Source organism: Dendrobates tinctorius, unplaced genomic scaffold (genome assembly GCF_039654945.1).
Source record: "Dendrobates tinctorius isolate UK_male_01 unplaced genomic scaffold, ASM3965494v1 ptg000103l, whole genome shotgun sequence".
NCBI classification, from domain to species: Eukaryota; Metazoa; Chordata; class Amphibia; order Anura; family Dendrobatidae; genus Dendrobates; species Dendrobates tinctorius.
The window spans coordinates 13,614,930-13,639,706 of NW_027361771.1; the positions used below are offsets into that span (position 1 = coordinate 13,614,930).

A 24,777-nucleotide genomic window follows, 5' to 3' on the forward strand; every position below is an offset into this window, starting at 1 on the left:
TTAATTAAGGTTGACAAGCTTAAGTAAGAAGAATTGATGCTTTTGGCATTCAAATGGGCACTGTAGGTGTGTTTCCTGTCCTCCTCTCACTGCCGACTTTTATTCCCCATTGACTTACATTGGGTTTCGTGTTTCGGGACGACCCCGACTTTTCCCTATAATCGGACGATCTTGCTCGACCCGACTTTTGGAAAAGTCGGGTTTCACGAAACGAAACGAAAAGCGACCCTAAAAAACAAAAGTCGCTCAACTCTACTGCTAACCTGTGGTAATCTTTTTACCGAAGGTCACTGCTGCGGGTAAGAGTCACAGCTGCGGGGTCACACTGACATCTGACAGCGTTACCCTTCAGCACTCTGACTGTCAGTCTTAGGCTAGTTTCACACTAGCGTTAGGAGGCTCAGTGCCGGGCCGTCGCTAAGTTCCGCTCTTGTCCGTGCCTCCTCCGGTCAGCTCCTCCTATGGGCATGATGCTGCATGCGACCTGCGTACCCTATATTTAGCGTTGGGCACGCTGGGCATGCGCTGGTATGGTTTTGCTGGCGCATGCGCCCTTTTTGCGCTGCGCCGACGAACGCCAAATGCACCATGTTGCATTTTTGTGCGCTCGGTGCAGCACAAAAAGGGCGCATGCGCCGGTAAAACCATACCAGCGCACGGCCAGCATACCCAACTCTAAATATAGGGGACGCTGGTCACATGCAGCGTCACGCGCCCATAGGAGGAGCTGACCGGAGGAGGCGTGGCCAGGGGCGGAACTTAGCGGCGGCCCTGGGCTGCGCCTCCTAACGCCAGTGTGAAACTAGCTTTACTGTCGGTAGTGTTAGCGCAGGTCACAGTCATAGCTGCTGGGTCATGCTGACATCTGACAGCATGGCCCCGTAGCACTCTGACCGATGGTCTTACGGGCAGTAGCATTACCACTGATAAGAACCACCATGCCTGTGTTTCCCACGCTGTCACACAGATGACATTGTGGGGAACACCATAGAAAGCCGGTAAAAATGCAAACAAAAACTCGGCAAATCTGCAAACATTTTTACACCTGCGTTTTTGCTGTGGACTTGACTGACTAATTTGAATTCAGTGGGTGAAAAACGGTGCAGAAAAGCAATTGACATGCTGCAGAAAAAAACGCACTGCAAATACTCAAAAGAAGTTTACTGATCATGTGCACAACACTTCAGGATTGTCATTGAATTATCTTGCCTAAGGAGTCCATAGCGTTTTTGGCCCATTTCCTCATGGAAGAAATGCAGCGAAAACGCATCAGAAACGCACTGTGTGCACACAGCCTAAAAGAACAAAGAAGGTACTCATCCTCTCAGCTTCTGCGCCGGATCCTGTACGCTTTTTGAGTCCCGGCTGCAGCAGTGACGTCAAGTCGATAGTGCGCATCATTGCTGTAGCCAATCACTGAACTTAGCTGCTTGGCTAAGCTAGATGGCAAAAACTGCTGAACTAAGTGATTGACAACAGTTTGATGGGTACTGTTGTAGTGGCGATACTGCCGCAGCCAAAATATGAAGAACCAAGCAGCGGCGAGGAGACAGAACAGAACATTGCAAAGGTGTGTACCTGCTTTGTTTGTCATTTTAGGTATCTTAGAGCATTTAAAGTCCATTTTCCTGAAAGTGGAAAACTCCGTTAATACTTCATAGCATGAAAACACAAAAATGCCATGGGTTTTCCAATAGTTCATGTTTTGTGATTGAATTGGAAATTCCTAAAGCACATGACTGTAATTGGTAGTTAGTTTGAGGTTGTTTCACTTTTGATTTTGCTAAACGTTGTTCTTCCTTTGATCGTTCTTTTAGCTTCCAATTTGTTTTCCTGACCAATGGATGGGAGGATCTAATGTAGTAGATAACAGGATTTGTTCATGCAGCATAGTTTGCCAATAGGAGTACTGTAAATGAAGAGAGATCACACTTCACTCCCTGAACACTGCCATTACGTATATTACGTATTTCATGTATTCTCCTTGAGCTTACATAGTAGGAACTGTGTCCTTCATGTTTCAACAATGATCTGGACAGTAACTCTAGCAGCTGTGTTTGTGCTTCCTTCTTGTGAAGTCCTGGAGAGCAAAGGTAGGACAAGAAACATTTATATTTTGTTACAACTAGGTATCTGAAAGCCCCCATATGCATTAAAATAAGTTGATACTTCTGTTTTCTATGAAAAAAACACTGGCGGCTTATCTCCCGGAGAACATAGCGATTTGCAGTCCAAAATAGGACATGCCAGAACCACATCTTCCCCAACAATCAGTTGGCCGACCCTCATACACATTAGGCAGAACCTGTTGATATCGGGGGGTGGCAAATATTAGTTTATGTGTTTTCGGGCTTCAAGATCAATCCTAAAATCACACAATAAATGAAGGTACGTCGGACAGACAATATTGATTATAATGGCCCTCGTAAAGGGAAGTGAAATGTTAAGCCTCTTTTTCACACACCTGTTTTTAACTCATATGTGAAAAATGTGCCTTGTTTTCAGCATGTTGGACCCATTTTGGTCCATGTGTCAGTTACTACAAACCTTGTTTCATCTGTTCTTACATTTTTTCATGTCACATTTACAAACTTAAATGTATTTTATTGGGATTTTATGTGATAAATATCAGTGTAGCAAGTATTTGTGAAGTATAAAGGAAATTATACATTATTTTCTAAGTATTTAAAAAATATAAATCTGAAAATTGTAATATGCATTTATCTTCAGCCCCACGAGTCAATACTTTTAAGGATCACCTTTCGCTGCATTTACTGTTGCAAGTCTTTTGGGGTATGTCTCTACAAGCTTTGCACATCTAGAGACTGAATTTTTTGCCAGTTTATCTTTGCAAACCAGATTTAGCTCAGTGAAATTGGATTGAGAGCATCTGTGAACAACAATTTTCAAGTCTTGCCACAGATTCTTAATGGGATTTAGGTCTGGTTTGTGACTGGGCCATTCACACACATGAATATGTTTTGAAATAAACCATTCCATTGTAGCTCTGACAGTATGTTTAGGGTCATTGTCCTGCTGCAAGGTGAACTTACGCCCCAGTCTCAAGTTTTTTGCAGACTCTAATAGGTTTTCCTCCAGGATTTCCCTGTTTGGCTTCATCCATCTTTCTATCAACTCTCATCAGTTTCTTGTCCTTGCTGAAGAAAAGCATCCCCACAGCATGATGCTGCTACCACTATGTTTGATGGTGGGGATAAAGTTTCCAGGGTGCAGTTTTAGTTTTCCGCCACGCATAGTGGTTTGCATTTAGCCCAAAAAGTTCTACTTTGGTCTCATTTCACCAGAGCACCTTCTTCAACTTGCTACTTGTGCACCTTACATGACATGTGGACGAAGGTGCTTTAGTCAGATGAGATCAAAGTATAACTTTAAACACCTTGTGATTTTCTAAAAGGACATGTTTTATGGAGTTTCCTCATTGCACAGTGGTTATTATTGACCAACCAAAAGACAATTGTTGAACTGTTTACAGTGTCATGGGCACCAAAGGCTCACTCATTGTGATGAGTGAAGACTGGCTTATCAGGTCCAATCTCACAAAAGAGATACTGTAAGCATAAATTATTGGCTATAATAACAAGGTATCACAGCTTGCTATTTATAGGACTTTGTAGTCACAGACCAGTCTGATAGCTCTTGAGGACACCAGACATTGTGATGCTTTGGGATTTTTCTTTTACGTATATCACCTACCTAAAAACATTATTGAGGACCAAATAGTCCCCTTAATTCCCTAATTATAGTGTCTTCTTTTAGTAGGATAATACACCTTGCCACAATGCAAAAATTGGTCAAGAATGGTGCAACATCAAGATGTTGAATTGGCCTCCAAGTTCCCTAGATATAAATTGCTATATCCATTGAGGAAAACTATTGAGAAATTAGCCAAATAGAACTCTGAAACTCCAAGGTCATACTTACCACCAAACATACTAGGCCCTATTTAAGTTAAGGCTCAGTACACTTCATCACTGCACCTAGTCTACAGTATACTTGGGGAGCTTTTCCCCGACATACACTGAAATATTGCCATAGGCGACCATTCACCATATGCAGGCTGAAAGTGAGTTCTTTCCACCTCTGTCTAACTGGTATGTGCTTGCTTACTGTTTGTTTAATTGCATAGGAAAGTGTAACAGAATATGCTTTTTTATAAGTAGGGGCAATTGTAGGAAACTCTCTAGCACACACTTTAGTCTTGGATGTCCAGGACACAAAGACAACTTCCTAGTATCCCCTGGGGCTGAGCTAACCACATCCTGTCTGCCATAACCATTTTAACCCCTTTAGTTGCTAGACATTTCTAAATCAACAGTACAGCTTCTATCTGTCGCACAATGCAAAGAAATCCATTTCATTTGGTATACGTTTCTTTACAGTGGGTCCCTAAAAGCACCAGAATTCTGGCACAATTTGCAAAAGAAACCTGTCTTTTATGACTTTCACCATATCTGTTATTTCTCCATCCATCAGTAGCATAAAAATGTCTTTTGCACCATCAGTTTCAGTCTGGGGTGCAGTATTTTTTATTAATTTGTACTATCTATTTTTATCAGCTGTAAGTAGTAATTATCTATTTATTTATTGATTTATTTCTACCATAAGTTCCCAGCTCTCTAAATGATGTACTTCCAGAGATTTACATTTATTTGCAATCTCACCAAGCTGATGAAATGGTACATACATATATATCAATTTCCGGGGGTAAACTGAGAAGGTATGGGGGTTGTGCCGATGATCGCATGTAGTATATATGGATGGGGTCAGCTAGGGGGCGGTAACCCTGATGAAAAAAAATGCCATCCTTTGAAACGCGTTGGTCAGCCCCTTTTTGATCCCAACGCTGCTCTGTAGTTAGCTAGTGTGATGTCACACTCGAGCAGGTCCCATCGGCCTTTTTTTCTCTCCACGTCTGGTATCCAGGGACGCCACCAGCCAGGGCTTCCCTGGTTCTACTCAGTACCTCATACCTTCATGGCCTCTCGACACTAAGGCCTGTTTCACACATCCGTATGTTACCATCAGTCAAAATCCGCCGTTTTGCAAAAAAAAACGGATACGCCATTTTGCTTGGCGGATCCGTTTTTTTCCCATTGAGTTGCATTACCGGCGGATCTTGCCGGATGGCCATCCGTTGGATCAGTTTTTTTGCGGATCCGCCAAAATTTTGGCGTCCGCCGACATGCCTGGACGGACAATGCAACGTTTTTTCGGGCGGCTGGATCCGCATTTTACATTGCGCATGCCCGGAGGACTTGCCTCAGCGCAAATTTAACCTTAAACTCTGTTCTGGCGGCTGAAAAATTCATTCTCTCTCTCGCTCTCTCTCTCGACAGCGGTTCCTTTAAATTTCTTCCTTCACCGGATCTGTCAAAAAAACGGCCCGATGGCACACGTTGATGACCATGCACAGGCGGACAGGCGGACAACTGACAGAAAAAACTGATGTGTGAAACAGGCCTTAGGAGCACACTGCCTGCATGATCCACATTACTGGACGCCGCTCTGCAATTCCCTTGGTAAGCAGGTGGCCACATGTACCTGCACTCTTGCCTGCAATATCTGTAATGTGGCCATTGTCTCACCTACAGTATAAGAACAAATAGCCTGCAATATCTGTATTTTGAACATTGCCTTACCTGTAGTATTGGAACAAGTAGCCTGCAATATCTTTATTTTAAGCATTGCTTTACCTGCATTATTGGAACAATTAGCTCCCTAGGGAGATCCCATTTGGAGGTTCAGCTACATCATTTAAGGATCTATGCCTCTTCTGTGGTTACTGCCCATTCACTTTGATATTTGATATTTGCCACTTGTGATTTGTACATTCTGGGCAGTAGTTCAGTCGGCATCAGCTTTTGTAGGCAGTCCTCTGGAGTGACCCTATGTGCTAGGAAATTTTCAGTAACCCCAGGCTTAGCCTCAGTGGTCATTTAAAGGGTCTACTTTGTGATGGACTGTACTGTACCATCAAGTGGACATTATTTTATCAATCTAAGTATTTCTTCCGGTTTCTCATCCTCAAGCGCGCTATCATCCAGTTATATTCCTAAGCTCTTTTACTGGCATTATTGGCACTCTATCTGTCTTGATCCCAGCTGCTGAGGACCTTGTTGTGGTGGGTGAGTGCCAGTGTGTTCATTTAATTGTTACATATCTGTTATGTGTTTTACTCACCTTTTTGCTTGGCTTTTCAGAAAACGTGCCATGTCTAACATGCTGCACCGTGCACTAAAAAATAGCTAACATTTTGGAGTAAATTTCTTGCACGAAGTAAGACAACCAATAGGTAGTGAAAACTTAGACTAAACAGTCAAAAGTTGCGGGAGATTTTTTGTGCATGAACTATAATGACAGATTTGCGGTATTTTAAGACTGTTTAGTCCACATGTGGCTCGCGGCCCCATGAACTGTGGCTAGCAACTGTCTGCCAGCTTCGTGCATTAGGTCCAGGTCTAGCAAACAGGTATGAAGAGCAGATCTCAAAATGGTGAACTTTGTGAGTGGCCCTGCACAGAAGAGCAGATCTGGATGCATATTTACTGGTCGTAGGGGTTTAGAGATGTTTAGATATGGTATGCTGGAGGATGGAACTACCTGTTAGAGGAGGTGCTCAAAGCTGGATGTGACTGTGGGATGGGAGTCCTTGATGGGAGAATACTGAATGGTGGTATTGTGGGAACCCCTGGATCTCAGTGTACTGCTTTGGAGTGATTTCTGGGGAAAAGCTTTGGTTATCATTATACCTGTAATGGGGGATTTAGTTGACACTACTTTGAAAAGGGTGGGAGCTGGATGTGGCTCGCGACCCTCTCTCAGTGCTGAATGTGGCTCGCGACCCTCTCTCTAAGCTGAATGTGGCTCTCAAGGTCAGAAAGGTTGGGGACCACTGGTCTAAGGATTAGGCATTATTGATAAATATGCCCTACTATCTAAAATTATGAGTTTAGACTAACTGTTTAAACCTGCTGTGGATTAAACCTTTCTAAGAAGGTGCTTAGCAGTGAAATTCTAAGTCCAGGTATACACTAATAGTAACTGTTAATAACAAAAAAATTCCCAAATACATATTTAAAAGCCAGGGAAATAACAAAAAATTATGTCAACTCCCAAGCTACCTACATCAGCTCCAATACACATGTGACGCGCCTGAGGGGCCGTGGGATACTTGGTACCGGGCCCGTTAACTTCAATGGGAGATGTCACAGCGGCGGTGACCCGGTCCATGGCCCCAGGCGGTCATGTAAAAGGGGTAGAATTGAATGGGAATAAAGTTTATGTAGTGATTCGTGACGCCAGTTGGAGTGTTCGACTGTAGTATAGCCGGCACTGCAGATGATCCCTGGGGGAGTAGATGGTGATGGCAGTGCAGATGTTAAAACCCTCTCTAACCAGGTCAGGACCCCCAGAGATTGTGATGCAAGTAGAAGGCACGAAGTAATAAGGCAGGAGACAAGGAAAGTCACTTTATCATTTACTGTAGTTCAGGTGCAGTTCAGAGGAGATATTACAACTCTCACCAGGTGACAGTCTGCTCTGGAGAATGGGAGTTTTCTTTCCTTGCTGTAACTCAGTGTAACCTCCTGCTATTCTAATCCCTTCTGGGACCAAGGCTTTCTGGAGTTTGGAACTTCCCAGTATTGCCTTTACTCACTGTGTATTTCACCTTCAGCAACTTGCAGTTTGAATCCTTTGTGACGCAGCTCAAGTTCCCACTTGCACTGTCCTTCACTGATTCCAGGTTATTGCATTATTTCTGAGGGAAAACACTTTTCTGCTGGTTGTGTAATCCCACGCAGCCTCTCAGCTTACCACCCAGCTCTGAAAGCATGGATGATCTAGGGGCTGGTTCCCTGCTTTTTAGTACTCACTCCTGGATCAGCCACATGTCATCATGGCGTCCAGGCGTACTTCCTCCTTCTTCACCCTGAGAACAACAAGTTGGCCCCTCCCCCTCCCAGTTAGGGAATGTCTGCAAAGCTCTCAGCTTCAGACAAATGAGGGAATGAGGCAAATTGTGTGTGTGTCTAGCAGAGAAAGCATAACTCCCATTGCTCACAAAACACATACAGAACAGTACATATTTAACCCTTTTGTGGCGATTAAGACGCAGGGTGCCACACATGAAAGAGAAGGAGGACAAGGAGCAAACAGATGTCATCTCATAAGGTAAAAAAGTCAATTTTATTAATCAGTATATTAAGGTAAAAGAGTACATGCAACAACACATCATGACAATAAAGTGCCAAGTCAATACAGAAGATGATAAACTCCCCACACGCCCCTCTGATCACCCCAAGAAACATAACCCCATAATACAGTATAGGTCAAGTGACTGAAAGCAGGAGGATAAAGGCAAGCTCACAATAAACTGATGGCAAGAGGTGTAAAGCATTCACAGTGCGGGTGCACACATACAAGCCCCAGTGTTATAATTAGTGTTGAGCATTCCGATACCGCAAATATCGGGTATCGGCCGATATTCGCGGTATCGGAATTTCGATACTGAGTTCCGATACATTTTGCATATCGAATACCGGAATCAGAAGTTCCCATAATGCTATGAGCCAGTTTGATTTGATTCAGCCAATGAGGAATCCTCAGAAGTGTGGGCACATCCTGTTAGGCATGTAGGCATTTTAACAAATGGCATGGCTGTGATTGGCTGCTGAAATGATGTCATGATGCACTATTAAAGCCGCCGCCGCCATTTTGGGTTCACTCTGCTGTGAATTCAGTTAGGGACAGGCTGCTGTTCAAGACTCTGAGTGACAGTTAGAGATAGCGATTTGCTATATAATATTGTGCTTTACCCAGGCTACATTATCAACCACTGTAGCTTTCTTTTGTCTTGCAGCGCTGTTCACAGCTGTCTGCAAGGTCTGTGTGAGTGCAGCTCACGCTGTGTAGTGTGTCCTGCAGCCACCTCTGGTTGTAGGCCGCTCAGCGTGCGTCACTGCCTCATACAAACTTATTTTTGTTTTATTGCTGCTCATTTTTCATTAATTCTCCTATTAGTGCGCATTCATCCGTATCCATCTACATTGGTTGCAAACACTATATAGGAGTAGACAGCGGAGCCTTTCTGCAGCCTTTCAGTGCTAGTGCACAGTTATCTGCACTGTAAACGGCTGTCTCTGAGGTCTCCGTGTGTGAGTGCAGCTCACGCTGTAGTGTGTTCTGCAGCCACCTCTGGTTGTAGTCCGCTCAGCGTGCATCACTGCCTCATACATTGTTCTTTTTTGCTGTAGTGCTGCTTATTTTTCCAGAATTTCTCCTATTAGTGAGCTTCCATCTGTATCCAGCTAGATTGGTTGCAAACACTATATAGGAGAATATAGAGGAGCCTTTTTTCTGGCTTGTGCCCTGCAGCCCCAGCCAGATTAGTATTAGCCTATTTTTTGGAGCCTCATCTATTGCATTGTAGGTTACCTTCCTGCATTGAAATAGCTCCAAAAAGTTTGTGATACTATCGCTTTCGCATCTTTGGTCACATCCTTTTTGTTTTTTTGAAAAAAAACACGTAAATAAAGTTCACCAAACGCTCCACTTGACAGATGTGTAGGCCACATTAGCTCATATTAAAGTGTAGTCCACACACTTTATAAAATTAGTGTTTCTTATACCTGTTAGCAGCTGTTCAGGAATAAGCACACTAAGCCCCCCCTTTGTACTTTTCTGCCTATCTTTATCAGTCTACCAAGATGAAGAAGGCAGGGAGTAAGGCACGTGGTCGTGGGCATGGAGTTTCAGCAGGGAGAGGACGTGGGCATTCTGTGCCTGCTGCGGGCACCAGTGACTCAGCATCCCCCAGTTTTACCTGGGCACAGTCCTTTATGCGCAGCTTTGTAGGACCTCGCCGTACCCCACTGCTGCAGGATGAACAAATTGAAGCCGTTGTCGGATGGATGGCAGCTAACGCATAGACTTCAATTACTTCCACATCCTCTCAGGGCCAGAGCACTGAAGAGCAACCGTCTGTCTCTTCACCACCAGCCAAATTGCCCAGGCAGTCAGAGAGCCCTGGACAGGAGCCATCTCTACTTCTGTTCTCTGAATCTCTTGGCTTGGAAACAGGGGGCCAGCCAAGCAGCATTCTAGAATGTGAAGAAGAGGGAGTATGCAGTGATGCGCAACTGCTTTGTCCCTTTGAATCTGAAGAGGCGGGTGGGCAAGTGCCTATGGTCAGCACACCTCAGTACGCATTAGATGATGAGACTCAGGTGCCACTTTCTGGTGCGTACTGTGCTGGCGACACTACCCAGGAGAAGCAGGTGTTTGAAGAGGGGAGTGTAGATGATGAGGTCCTTGACCCATCATGGCGTGAGGAACGGGAAGGTGGTGGGAGCAGCTCTGAAGAAGAGATTCCCCGAACGGCCAAAACAGGAGGGAGGGGGCAGACCTTGGTTGCCTGTAGCCTCCACTTCGGCACCCGTAGGAGCATTCCTCTTCCAAAACCCAAAACGGGCGCTCCCAGGACTTGCAGTGCGTGGTCCTTTCTTGACACAGTTGCAGATGACATTTGCTTTGTCAAATGCAAGCTGTGTAATCAGAAAGTCAAAAGAGGGAAAAGTGTCAGCAACCTCAATACCACAAATATGTGGAAACATGTGCGGACCAAGCACGTGGTGGAGTTACAAAGACACACTGAAGACGTAGGCCAACCTACAGCACCACCTACCACCTCTTCAGCTCGTGTTGTAGCCTCTTCCTCCAGCTCACACACAGCTGGTTCGGCTTCCTCACAGGATCGCCATGGAAGAACCTCTGGCACTGTTGTCCAGAGACCCAGTGACATTCCACCCACAGCACCACGTTCCCTGTCATCCTCACACTCCCAGGCCACTCTACAGCCATCGGTAGCACAGGCATGGGAGAAAAGGCGGCCATACTCGGCAAACCATCCCCGAGCACAGGCTCTGAATGCTGGCATTGCAAAACTACTGGCCCTTGAAATGCTTTCATTCAGGCTGGAGGAGACTGACACCTTCCGTAACTTCATGGCATTGGCAGTCCCACAATACACCGTGCCCAGCCGCTTTTATTTCAGCAGGCAAGCCGTCCCTGCCCTGCAAAAGCATGTGGAGGGAAAAATTAAACATGCACTACTTAACGCCGTCAGTGATCAGGTGGACCTTGCTACTGACGGCGTTAAGTAGTGCATGTTTAATTTTTCCCTCCACATGCTTTTGCAGGGCAGTGACGGCTTGCCTGCTGAAATAAAAGCGATGCATGGACCAGTAACCATGGACAGGGATGATACCTTTCCCTCACTGCCCATTGGGTCAATGTTGTGGAGCCGGGTACAGATCTTGAGAGTGGCGCTGTTCTGCCAAATCCAAGGATTGCAGGAATCCAGTCTGTACACATTGACTCCTCCTCATACTCCAGTTCCTCAGAATCAGCGCTGCAGGAGCCGTCACGGTCTACCTCCACATGGACCCGTGAACGCTTACCTGTTACGACCGATATGAGCACAGCTGTGGCCAAACGTCAACAGGTCGTACTGAAATTAATTTATTTGGGTAATCTAAGCCACACAGCGCAGGAGCTCTGGAATGCCATCAAGCAGGAGAGCGACGTGTGGTTTGTGCCAGCGAATCTCCAGCCAGGCTTGGTAGTGTGTGACAATGGCCGAAACCTGGTGGCAGCTCTGGGCCTAGGCAACCAACATCCCATGTCTGGCACATGTGCTCAACTTGGTCGTGTAGAGCTTTCTGAAGGACTATCCGGATCTTGATGCACTGCTGCACAAGGTCCGCATAGAGTGCGCTCACTTGTGGCATTCCAGCATGGCAAGATCGCGCATTGCAGCTCTGCAGCACCAATTTCGCCTTCCGGAACATCGCATCATATGTAACCTACCCACCAGGTGGAATTCAGCATTACATATGTTGGAGCGGTTGTGTGAGCAGCAGGCAGCAGTAATGGAGTACCAGCTGCATCAGGCGCAAACAAGTCACACTGCGCGCCGTTCACACTTCACCACCACTGAGTGGGCCTCTATGAAGGACATCTGCCACGTTTTGCGTGCCTTCGATGATTCCTCGCAGATGGCGAGTGCAGATGATGCACTAGTCAGCATGACTGTCCCCTTTATCTGCCTGCTTCAAAAAACGCTGCAAGCACTAAGGGAGGAGGTTTTGGAAGAGGTGTAGGATGAGGAGTCACAAATGCCATCTGCTTCTGGACAGTCTGCGCAACGTGGTTCCTCACAAAGGCCTAAGCAGGGGACACTTTGTAAGGAGGATGAGGAGGAGTCAATGGAGGAGGAAGTCATCTCTCCAGAGGTACACAATGCTGTAGTAGTCAGTATGTAGAGCGAGGGTGGGGTGATGCAGAGCAGGCAGAGATGACGCCTCAAGCAGGGGACAGCGTTTCTTGGCCAGTTGGGATTCTGCAGCACATGGTTGATTTCATGCTGCAGTGCCTGAGAAACAACCGCCGCATCGCCCACATTCTCAACACGGCTGATTATTGGGTGTACACCCTCCTAGATCCTCGCTACCGGGACAACTTACAAAGCCTCATAACACCGTTGAACCGGGAGCATAAAATGCGGGAGTACCATGACACACTGGTGCATTCCATCATGTTCTCCATGCCACCTGAGAGCAGTGCTGCTAGTGCTTTACAAAGCAGCTCTGTGCGTCGAGGCAGTGGAGGAAGCTCTGCACAAAGAGGGAGCAGAGCCAGCGCCTCAGCATAAGGCAAGACCAGTATGGCCAAATGTGGCAAAGTTTTGTGTGCCCGCCACAAATGTCTACACCATCACAGACGGCAACGTTTCCGTCAGATGGTGACAGACTACATGTCTTGCCCTCTCAGTGTACTCCCAGACGGCTCTTCCCCCTTCAAGTTTTGGGTCTCTAAGCTGGATACATGGCCAGAGCTTAGCCAGTATGCATTGGAGGTGCTGGCTTGCCCTGCTGCTAGTGTAATATCGGAATGCGTCTTTAGTGCCGTAGGTGGTGTACTAAGAGACCGTCGCACGCGACTATCCTCTGATAACATTGACCGGCTTACTTTTCTGAAAATGAACAAGGCCTGGATCTTGCCGGAATTTGCCAGTCCTCTTCCAGAATAAATAATTGGTTGGCAACAGTATCCAGGTCTCCTGTTGTGTTCATGTTTCTACCACCTGAACTATAGTCCCTGGGCTCCAACACCGCCAGTTGTTGCTCAGAAGTGCCATCTGCACAGAGAAAAACACTAGCTCCTGTGTTAGTGGGGTTCAGTAACGCCAGCTGCTCCCCTGCTGTGTTTCCAGCAATGTCTCCTGCTCCCTCCACATTCAAACTACATCAGATATTAAACTTTTTCTGCACAGAAAAAAACACTAGCTCCTGTGTTAGTGGGGTTCAGTAATGCCAGCTGCTCCGCTGCTGTATGTCCGGCAATATCTCCTGCTCCCTCCACATTCAAACTACATCAGATTTTAAACTTGCTCCAAGTAGGCCTCAGCCTACTCCATGATTGATCCTGGGCTCCAACACCGCCAGTTGTTGCTCGGAAGTGCCGTCTGCACAGAAAAAAACACATGCTCCAGTGTTAGTGGGGTTCAGTAACGTCAGTTGATCCCCTGCTGTGTGTCCGGCAATTTCGCCTGCTCTGTCCACATTCACACTACTCCAGATTTTAAACTTGCTCCTATAGGCCTCTGGCTACACTCTGTTTCTACTGTAATCCCTGGGCTCCAACACCACCAGTTGTTGCTCAGAAGTGCCGTCTGCACAGAGAAAAACACATGCTCCAGTGTTAGTGGGGTTCAGTAACGTCAGCTGATCCCCTGCTGTTTGTCCGGCAATTTCGCCTGCTCTGTCCACATTCACACTACTCCAGATTTTAAACTTGCTCCTATTAGGCCTCTGGATACACTCTGTTTCTACTTTAATCCCTGGGCTCCAACACCACCAGTTGCTGCTCAGAATTGCCGTCTGCACAGAGAAAAACACATGCTCCAGTGTTAGTGGGGTTCAGTAACGTCAGCTGATCCCCTGCTGTGTGTCTGGCAATTTCGCCTGCTCTGTCCACATTCACACTACTCCAGATTTTAAACTTGCCCCAATTAGGCCTCTGGATACACTCTGATCCTACTGTAATCCCTGGGCTCCAACACCGCCAATTGCTGCTCAGAAGTGTCTTTGGCACAGGTACTCCCTCCTGTCCAGCCTGGTTCCAGCACGCCAGCTGTTTCCGGGTAGTGTCAACATCACTTTGCCACCAATACGATGTCCTGTCATGTTGCGGTCGGGTTAGCCGACTCTATGATGCCTGCAGTTTAGGTGCTTCCTATGTGGGCTGCGGGATCTGGCAATAAAAGCTGGTTCCGTAGTGCCAATAGGACAAGCACCCCCTGTAGGACTGTGGGTTTTGGTAACTGCGGCCGGCTCGTGGCCTTGCAACTTTGTTTTTCATGGGTACCTTCTGCTACCCATCTGGGTTCCAGCACTGTCAGCTGTTTCTCGGCAGTGTCTTTGGCTTAGGTGCCTCCTTCTTGGTATCCGAGTTCCAGCAATGTCTGCTGGTCCTTGGTAGTGCTTTGTAGCACCTCCTGCTTAGTAACCGGGTTCCAGTACCATCAGCTGGTCCTCGGTAGTGCCATAGGCTCTTGTTCCTTCTGCTACCCATCCGTGTTCCAGTACCATCAGCTGGTCCTCGGTAGTTCCATTGCCTTCTTGTACCTTCTGCTACATTTCCAAGTTCAAACTTTTTGAAATGGTTTTTGGTAATCACTCTGGATCTCCCTGACGACGACCCTGAAGACCACCCCAAAGAAGACCAAAAAGATGACCCTGAAGAAGATGACCAAGAGGACAAAGAACATGAAGACAACCACCCAGATACAGAACAACAAGAGACAGAAGAACAAAAAGCAGAAGAACAAAAAGCAGAAGAACATTAAGCATAAGACTAAAAATCAGAGCAAAAGATATTATCTAAATTATAAGCAGAAGAAGACTAAGCAGTGTATGGGGGTGAGTCCGTTCCTCCTCGTGGTGCCCCTGGAAAATGCCTGCTGCTGCAGGCCAAACTGAACGCTGACAAATCCTGTTGTAAATCTTTTGTGACAGGCAGAACGGCTGGTGTAATCTTCAAACTTTTATAGATAACAACTACAGGAATGCCTGTCACAAATAAGAATATGATGAAGAAGAAGAAGAATAGGAAGAAGATGAAGAAGTAGAATATGAAGAATAATAGTTGAATAAGAAGAATATGAAGAATGTAAAAAAAAAGAATAATAGGAAGAAGGTGAAGAAGAAGAAGATGAATAAGGTGAAGAAGAAGTTGATGAAAAAGATGCTGCTGCTGCTGCTGAGGATCATGAAGGAGAAAGTGTGGGAGAAGTAAAAAAGAAGGTGAAGAGCATGGAAGTAGTGAAACAAACATATCTGACAACATATTAAAAAAATGTTAACATAGTCAATATCTTTGTAACGCCGAACGTCTTAAAAAAAAAAAAAATTCCTGCTATTCCATTTGATTGGGCTAAACCTCTATGCCTTTAATGTCTCCTCCACCTCCCCCAATAGATTCTACATTATTATTACTTGTTTTTCTTCATGTAGAATTAACCTATAATGAAAGAAAGGGTTTATTTTAATTCCGATATTTCTGTCCCATTGACTTGCATTGGTTTCTCGTATCGGAATCGGCGATATCCGATACTTTTTGGGTATCTGTCCGATCCAATCCGATCTGATATTTCACGATATCGGATGGTATCACTCAACACTAGTTATAATGCCATAATAATAAAATAAAATAGTAGACAGAGCTTACCATCAAGAGGTGAGGAGAAGGGGGTCGGATGGAGGGGCATTCCATCCGACCCCCTTCTCCTCACCTCTTGTTGGTAAGCTCTGTTTACTATTTTTTTGATTATTATGTTCCCATATTTATTCTAGTTTGACCCTAATCTATTACATTGGATACATAAATGGGCCCAAACATTTCTCGATGATTGGCAACCCTAGCCATAGGGGATGCTCCTGATAGCACTGGCGGGTCAGGACTTAACATCATTTTTATAAACCTTTAGAAATAAATACACTTAGCGCATAAGAGCAGGAGAAAGCTAGGATAGTATGATTCCTCCCTGCATTTCTTTTTATGCTGGCGTCACATAAGCCATATAATGCATTCAGGGCTTTGGATGTCTATTAACAATTATCTATATTCAAAGGGTTGTTGACAGTACAAAGATCATGTCCTCCCAGCATGCTTTGCCACTAAATGTCACAGTTCAAAGCCCGTGCTGTCATTGTGATGTTTCCATAACAACAGTCCTGCATTTGTGTTCCAGGACTTAGTGTACACTTTGAACATTGTTTTCAGTGTTTTGTGTGTCAGGTAGCTGATCATTTCAGATCTCTGTCATCTCAGGGGATTCAGGCTGACACTATGTCAACTTGATCTCTTTAATGTCTAGTGCTGTGCAGCATGACCTGGCATTAAAGTAAGAACTGGGTTATGTGTCTGAATAATGTGACAAAAAAGTGACAAAATAATGTTACATAAAAGATGGTGACATCGATTCAAAAAAAGTTTCCAAGAACTGGACTGTTGTGACATTACAGCAAAACATTCAGAATTAATTTGGTTGATATTTTCCACATAGAAACTGTGTTTGACATTGGGTGAAGCAGTGAAGCAATTAGAAACCACTGGGTGTTCATATCATGGCAAAAGAAATCTAGGCTGCCCAAAGACCTTGGATGAGACAGTGAAGAAATCGAGTCGCGAACAAAATTAGTCCTAGAAAGTCAATCTGGCTGACTTACTAGTATGGATCTACAGGTGCCACAAACCACAGTATGGGGTATCTTACCAAAAAAGATCTTCATTGTAAGTCGTAGAGATTACATCTACAGGAGCTGAAACCAGACAGCAAACCAAAATGCTATAACTTTTGTCTTACAAGGATGATTGAAAAAGGACAAATTCACCGACAGTCTGGTGTTCAGCGATGAGGCTACCTTTCATCTAAGTAGGAAGGTCACTCGCCACAATGTTAGAATTTGGGGCTCAGAAATACCATGTGGACTTATTGAGCACAACGCAGAATCACCCAAAGTAACCTTATTCAGTGCACTGAGCAGGCTGCAAAGTCTATGGCCTATTCTTTTTTGCTGAGGGTACTATCTCTGGCCACTCCTGGCTTATGCCACAGATAGACTATGTTGGCAGATCTTCCTCTATCAGCAGGATGATCTACCTCGGCATTTCCTTTTGGATGTTCTCCGATACATGAATGAAACTCTGCCAAAAATATTGCAATGGCCGCGTCAGAATCAATTCACCAATGTTGCTCTGGCCTTCACAATCTAACACCTTATCATTTTATTTTTGCGGGGTTACATTTATGTCTCAGGGTCCACAGGATCTGAACCATCCGAGACAATGCATCACCAAAACAGTGGATTCCATGTCCGAGGATATGCTGGCATGCATCTGGACAGAACTGGATTGCCACCTACACAATTGCCGTGTCACCAGTGGAAATCACAGAACATATCTAGTATATAGATAAGACCTGGATAGTGTTTTCATGTTAATACATTTGTGTTATGTTCTCTCTGTTATGAATACTGAGGCTAGCATTTTACTCCATTTTTTTTAATCATCCTGTATTTATCTGCAGACTAGGATGAGTTTAGTATTGTTATATCATATCATTTTCTTATCAGATAAGTCTTTTTGTGGTCTTTCCTGATGAAGAAGTCATTTGTACTTTGAAACGCGTTGAATAAACCACCATTTTGTTATTTTGTTTAATCTCCTGGGGTATATGTCTCATTAATCATCAGCAAGTGTGGAAACCATCCACAAACCCTTTTTTCCACCCTTTGGTACAAATAGATGACATATTTAAAGCCTAATTTATACTTTCATATAATTTCTACTAATTTCTACTAATTTATAAAATCAAAATTGGTGTCAGATAGTTGAGGGCGATCAGTATTTTTTTTTACTGATGTTCATTTAGTAATTGTAGGTACAGAATTGTAGTGAAAAATTCTTGTAGTACTTATACTACAGTTTTTTCTACTGCATAGAATTACGGTAATTTATCTGCCGTCTCTCAGTAATTGTTTTTACTGTCGTTCGTTTATTAATTTTGTTTTTTATTTTACCAAATATTTATATTCTCCTTTTTATTTTATTTTTGTCTTTTTCTTTAAAGATTTTTTTATTCTATTCTTTTTTCTTTCTATTTCTTCTACTTCAATAAATGTATAAATAAAAAAGCTTACAACAAACACACACACACCTGAAAAAAAATTTGGTTATTTTACACAAACACACACATGAAAAATAAAATGTCTTGCTCGTCCCAAAGACAGTATTCATCCAAGGAGACATACGCCTTCCTTAGCTCCGACACTGATGGTGAGGGAGAGGATGACACCATCCTCTATTTTTCCTCCTCCTCTTCTTCTTCCTAGTGATAACGAACCCCCTTGCAGGTACCTCAGGACAGCAAAATAAGCCGGCACCCACCGATAGTAACCCTCTATGGACCTCGCCTCGCAAAAATTGTGAGCATCAGATTCCAGATTTGTGGACCAGGAATCAAATTTGACACGGCCGGAAAATTTTACACAGGAATCAATTTTTCTCTGGAAACTTTGTAATCCTCATGGTGGCCCAGACAAATTTATATGCCAATCAATTTTGTGTCCAAAATCCCACTTCATCATATGCTAATTGGACTCCTGTAGATACAATAGAAATGATGAAATTAAGGGGTCTTGTCCTTCACATGTGGTTAGTGAAGTCACAAGTTTGGCAATATTGGAGTGCTGATATTTTATACAACACTCCAGTTTTTCACATGGCTATGACCCGGACACTCTTTGAGGCCATCCACAAATATTTGCAATACAATGATAATGCACAGTGTCCACCCTGAGACTACCCCAATTTTGACTGACATTTCAAATTTTGGTTGGTCATTGATCATTACAGAAACAAATTTGCTGAGATATACATTCCCCAAAGGGACATCTGCGTAGATGAGTCCCTAATACATTTCAAGGCGAGGCCTAAATTCCAGCAATATCTGACCAGTAAGAGGGCCAGTTATGGAATTAAAATCTACAAGCTGTACGAGAGTACCTCAGGGTACACCCACAGATTTAGGGTCTATGATAGGAGGGATACTCGTATTGAACCCACTGAATGCCCCCTTGTCCTAGGAGTGAGTGGAAAAATTGGCTCAATGGGTAAAACCAAAGACCGCCCGTTGCCACCAGAAGATATACCGTGAGGTGTGGAATCTCCTCTGAGGACTTTGCACTGGCCGTTACTGGGACTACAACCCTCATCAGTTCACCTGTGACTGAGGAAGCCACGAACACGATAAGTTTATTGAGTGGACTGCTATCACATTGTTGTTGTTTTCAGCCCTATCATTTAAAAATTAACTATTCATCTCTCAACGAGGAGTATCTTTACTGTTCAATTAAATTGCTCTGCCATTCTTGCGTCGCTGCATCCCGCAACCTGCTGATGCTTGGTGTAGTCGGTAGGATGCAGCCAATAAGCGCAGAAGTGGCAGACTAGGTGGTCATGGGTGCCCAAAGGGCCAGCTTGTTGCTGGGGGCCATGTTCAGCAATCTCCCAAAGTTTACAGGGAGCAACTCACTGCTATGGGACTGGACCGAGCGCGTCAAGGGAATGCTGAGGATGCACGCTATGACACCAGCTATGCAGGCAGAGATTGCTGTGATAGCCCTGGATGGAGAAGCCAGATGTTCTGTTATATTTCAGCCCCTGCATGAGCGGAACACTTTCACTAAAGTGTTAAAAATTCTGGAGGAGATGCATGCCCGGGAGTGCATTAAGCGGGGGGGAGGCCGCTCACCCGGCAGCAGTTAAACTAGTGGGCTCCACGCCCGGGCGCCTGGAGTCTGAGCAGCCAAAGAGGAGAGCAGGCAGTCCCGCAAGTTTGATTTCCTTGAGCCCCCTTGTATGGGTCGAAATGGATGGTCGGGCCATCCACGGTCTAGTTGACACCGATTCCCAGATGACCACCATGCCGGTGATTACGTTAACTGCGGCCAATCAATTGCCCATCCCGGTCGCAAGGGTGGTCTGGATGCAGATTACAGTGTGTGGCAAAGATGTGGGCTGGAAAGGAGTTGTGTTGACCTCTGGAGACTCAAGTAATGGCCCCACCATGACGTTGGGGATGAATGTACTAAAAGAACTCGGGACTCTTCTGATCAGTGAGTCACCAGATGCTTTTCTAGACCGATGGAGCCCCCGCTGTTGTGATTGAGTCACCGTAGGAGGCAAAAACAGAAATGCTAGCTAAGTCCAGAAAACCAGAGAGGTTGGCAGCTATCGGATTGCAGACCCCTGAACCTATCAACACAACTAGCAGTAGCCGTGGGGGGTTCCTACGATGCCCTAGACCCCTCGATCACAGCCGGAGGACTAAATAGCCTAAAGACAGAAAGGGAAATCTAAACTGCCCCAGAGCAGACCCCAAAGCAAAAGGCAGCCCCCACATATAATGACGGTGAAGCAAGAAGAAAGAACACAACACAGACAGAAAGATAGACTGAGCAAAGACGGGGCCCAAGCTAACTAGATAGGAAAGGACAGGAAGGCTGCTGTCTGCAGTCCGTGAAAAACCCTATGAAAATAAGAGCCAACAGACTGACAGTGAAAAAGGCCCTGAAGACACTAGGCTTCAAAAAACTATGTCAGTACTCAGGAATATTCTGAAGACAGAGCAACCGGCAAAAGGAGATTCAGCTCACCCCAGCAGGGAATGGCAGAATCCAGAAAAGCAGGGCAAACAAAAACAAAACACAAATGCTAAAAGGCAAAGCAGAAAACTTAGCTTTAGAGGAGCAGGAATCAGACTGGTCTCCTAGACACAGAGAAATCACCCGCAGGGCAGAAGGGCGTCGGCAGCCTTATATCCAGTCCGTGACTCCACTCAGCCAGTCATCATCACTAGGCTCAGGTGCCTGATAATCAGGCTCATTACCTTCCTTTACCAGAATAGGGAGTTCACCAGACCTCAGTGACGAAGGGGAAAATGAACTCACAACAGTACCTCCCCCTTGAGGAGGGGTCACCGAACCCTCAACCACGCCACCAGGGCGATCAGGGTGAGCCCGATGAAAGGCACGCACCAATCTTTTGGCATGAATATCAGAGGCAGAGACCCAGGAATTATCCCCCTGACCATAACCCTTCCACTTAACCAAATACTGGAGTCTCCGTCTAGCCAGACGGGAATCCAGTATTTTCTCTACCTCATATTCCATGTTACCTTCAACCAATACAGGGTCCGGAGGTGCCACCCCAGGAACAACTGGTTCAACAAACCTCTTCAACAAGGACTTATGGAACACATTATGGATTTTAAATGTGACAGGAAGAGCCAAACGAAAAGAGACTGGATTAATAATCTCCAAAATCTTGTAAGGTCCAATAAATCTAGGCTTAAACTTAGGAGAAGCCACCTTCATAGCAATATTTGTTGATGATAACCACACCATATCACCAATCTTAAACTGGGGACCAATGGTCCTATGTCGGTTGGAAAACCGCTGGGCCTTTTCCTGGGAGAGAGATAACTTATCCACCACTTGGTCCCAGATCTGGTGCATTCTCTCCACCACAGTGTCAACACCTGGGCAGGCAGAAGGCTCCACCTGCCCTGAAGAAAATCGAGGATGAAACCCAAAGTTACAAAAAAAAGGTGACATCAAAGTAGCAGAACTAATGAAACCCAATCATCCTGATCAGCGGAAATAAAACATCTCAAATACGACTCCAAGGTCTGGTTTGTTCTCTCTGTCTGCCCATTGGTCTGAGGGTGAAAAGCAGAGGAGAAGGACAACTGAATTCCCAGCTTGGAACAGAAAGTCCTCCAAAATCTAGACACAAACTGAACTCCTCTGTCAGATACAATGTTCTCAGGAATCCCGTGCAAGCGAACCACCTGTTGCAAAAACAGGGGCACCAACTCAGAGGAAAACGGCAACTTAGGGAGTGGTACAAGATGAACCATCTTAGAGAACCTATCACAAATCACCCAAATAACAGTCATTCTTTGAGAGACCGGCATATCAGAGATGAAATCCATTGAAATATGGGTCCATGGCCTCCTGGGGACCGGCAAAGCCATCAACAACCCACTAGAGCGAGAACAAGATTTAGACCGGGAGCAAGTCCCACAGGACTGCACAAAATTCCTGACATCATGAGACAAGGTGGGCCACCAAAAAGAGCGACTCACCAGATCTCTAGTACCAAAAATACCTGGATGACCAGCCAATGCAGAGCAATGAACTTCAGACATCACTCTCTTCTTCCACTGGTCAGGAACATACAACTTTCCACTGGGACAACGCTCAGGTTTGTCCTCCTGGAACTCTTGCAGAGCAAGTCTCAAATCAGACGAGATGGCAGAAAGAACTACCCCTTCGCCTAAGATGGTAGCAGGCTTGGTCACCACAGGAGAATCAGCAAAGAAGCTCCTAGAGAGGGCGTCTGCCTTGACATTCTTAGTTCCAGGAAGAAAAGAGACCACAAAATCAAAACGTGTAAAAAACAAGGCCCTCCTAGCCTGTCTAGGGTTCAAGTGTTTAGCCGACTCTAGGTAAATCAAATTCTTGTGGTCAGTGAGGACCACAACTTGATGTTTAGCTCCCTCCAACCAATGTCTCCACTCCTCAAATGCCCATTTCATGGCCAACAGTTCCCGATTCCCCACATCATAGTTACGTTCAGATGGAGAGAACTTTCGGGAAAAGAAAGCACAGGGATTCATTTTCGATGTTACAGGATCCTTTTGGGACAAAACAGCTCCTGCACCAATCTCAGAAGCATTCACCTCTACCTGGAACGGGAGTGAGACATCAGGTTGCCGCAAAACCGGGGCGGAGGTAAATCTTCGCTTCAGCTCCTGAAAGGAAGCAACAGCCTCCGGAGACCAATTCAACACATCAGCACCCTTCTTATTCAGATCAGTCAATGGCTTGGCAATACTAGAAAATTTTGCTATAAATTTCCGATAAAAATTAGCAAAACCCAAAAACTTCTGGAGGGCCTTCAAAGAAGTGGGCTGAACCCAATCATAAATGGCCTGTACCTTGGCCGGGTCCATTTCAATAGTTAACGGAGACAAAATAAATATCAAAAATGAAATCCTCTGTACTCCAAAAAGGCATTTCGATCCTTTGACATACAGGGAATTCTCCCTCAAGATCCGGAACACAGTCCGAATATGTTCCACATGAGAATCCCAATCCTTGGAGAAGATCAAAATATCATCCAGATAGATAATCAAAAATTTATCGACAAAGTCTCGGAAAATATCGTTCATGAAGCACTGGAAGGCAGAAGGGGCATTAGTGAGCCCAAAAGGCATCACCAGGTACTCAAAATGTCCCTCCGGAGTATTAAACGCCGACTTCCATTCATCCCCCTGCTTAATGCGGATAAGATTATACGCCCCCCTGAGGTCAAGCTTGGTAAACCAGCAAGCACCTCTAACTCTAGAGAATAGATCCGAAATCAGGGGTAACGGATACTGATATTTAATAGTAATTTTGTTGAGGGCACGATAATCAATACAAGGCCTTAAAGAACCATCCTTTTTGGCCACAAAAAAAAATCCGGCACCTAAGGGTGAAGAGGATGGTCTAATATGACCCTTCTCCAACGCCTCCTTAATATAGGACCGCATAGCCTCGTGCTCGGGTACAGATAAATTGAAGAGCCGACCCTTGGGAAATTTACACCCCGGGGTCAGTTCAATTGCACAGTCATAACTCCGATGAGGAGGCAAGGACGCAGACTTATTCTCACTAAATACATCATAAAAGTCCGCCAAATAGTCAGGAACATCATGCGACTGAGGAGAGGTGGAAAAAAACGGAGCCTCACTAAAGGCACACCGACAACCCCAACTCACCACAGACACAGATTTCCAATCCAAAACTGGATTATGAATTTGCAACCAGGGAAACCCCAGAACAACGGCATCATGCAGACCATGCAACACCAAAAATCTGCAATTTTCTTGATGGTCTGGGGCGACCCGCATGACCACCTAGGTCCCAAACTGAGGTTTATTTTTCGCCAAAGGAGTAGCATCAATCCCCCTCAAAGGGATAGGCGTCTGCAGAGGTGTCATCGGAAATCCACAACGTTTAGCAAAATCCAAGTCCATTAGGTTTAGCGCTGCTCCCGAATCCACAAAAGCCTTGGCGGAAAATGTGGACAGGGAGCAGATCAGAGTAATTGCCAGAAGAAACTTAGGTTGAACACCACCAACAGAAAACGTGTGTGCAAAGCGTTTCTCTCGTTTAGGACAAACAGAAATAATATGCGAGGCATCTCCACAGAAAAAACACAGCTTATTACGCCTTCTGAACTCCTGACTAGAGTTGAGCGACTTTTGTTTTTTTAGGGTCGCGTTTCGTTTCGTGAAACCCGACTTTTCCAAAAGTCGGGTCGAGCAAGATCGTCCGATTATAGGGAAAAGTTGGGGTCGTCCCGAATCACGAAACCCAATGTAAGTCAATGGGGAATAAAAGTCGGCAGTGAGAGGAGGAGAGGAAACACACCAACAGTGCCCATTTGAATGCCAAAAGCATCAATTCTTCTTACTTAAGCTTGTCAACCTTAATTAACTTCATAATACAAGTTACGCACTGAAAAATGGGGGTTATTTGGCTACAGACTGTGGGGGGGGAGGGCTGGCTCCAGGTTTTC

General features: G+C 45.1%; 1 protein-coding gene across 1 annotated transcript in view; it reads left to right on the forward strand.

The window, feature by feature from the left end:
- The first annotated feature begins 1,894 nt into the window (after positions 1-1,894).
- Positions 1,895-24,777, forward strand: part of EBI3 (Epstein-Barr virus induced 3) — a 77,833-nt gene continuing 54,950 nt past the window's right edge. The window contains exon 1 of the mRNA XM_073588100.1: positions 1,895-2,093. Coding sequence (XP_073444201.1) covers positions 1,916-2,093 — 178 coding nt within the window. The 5' untranslated portion in view covers positions 1,895-1,915. The remainder of the gene's footprint in view (positions 2,094-24,777) is intronic.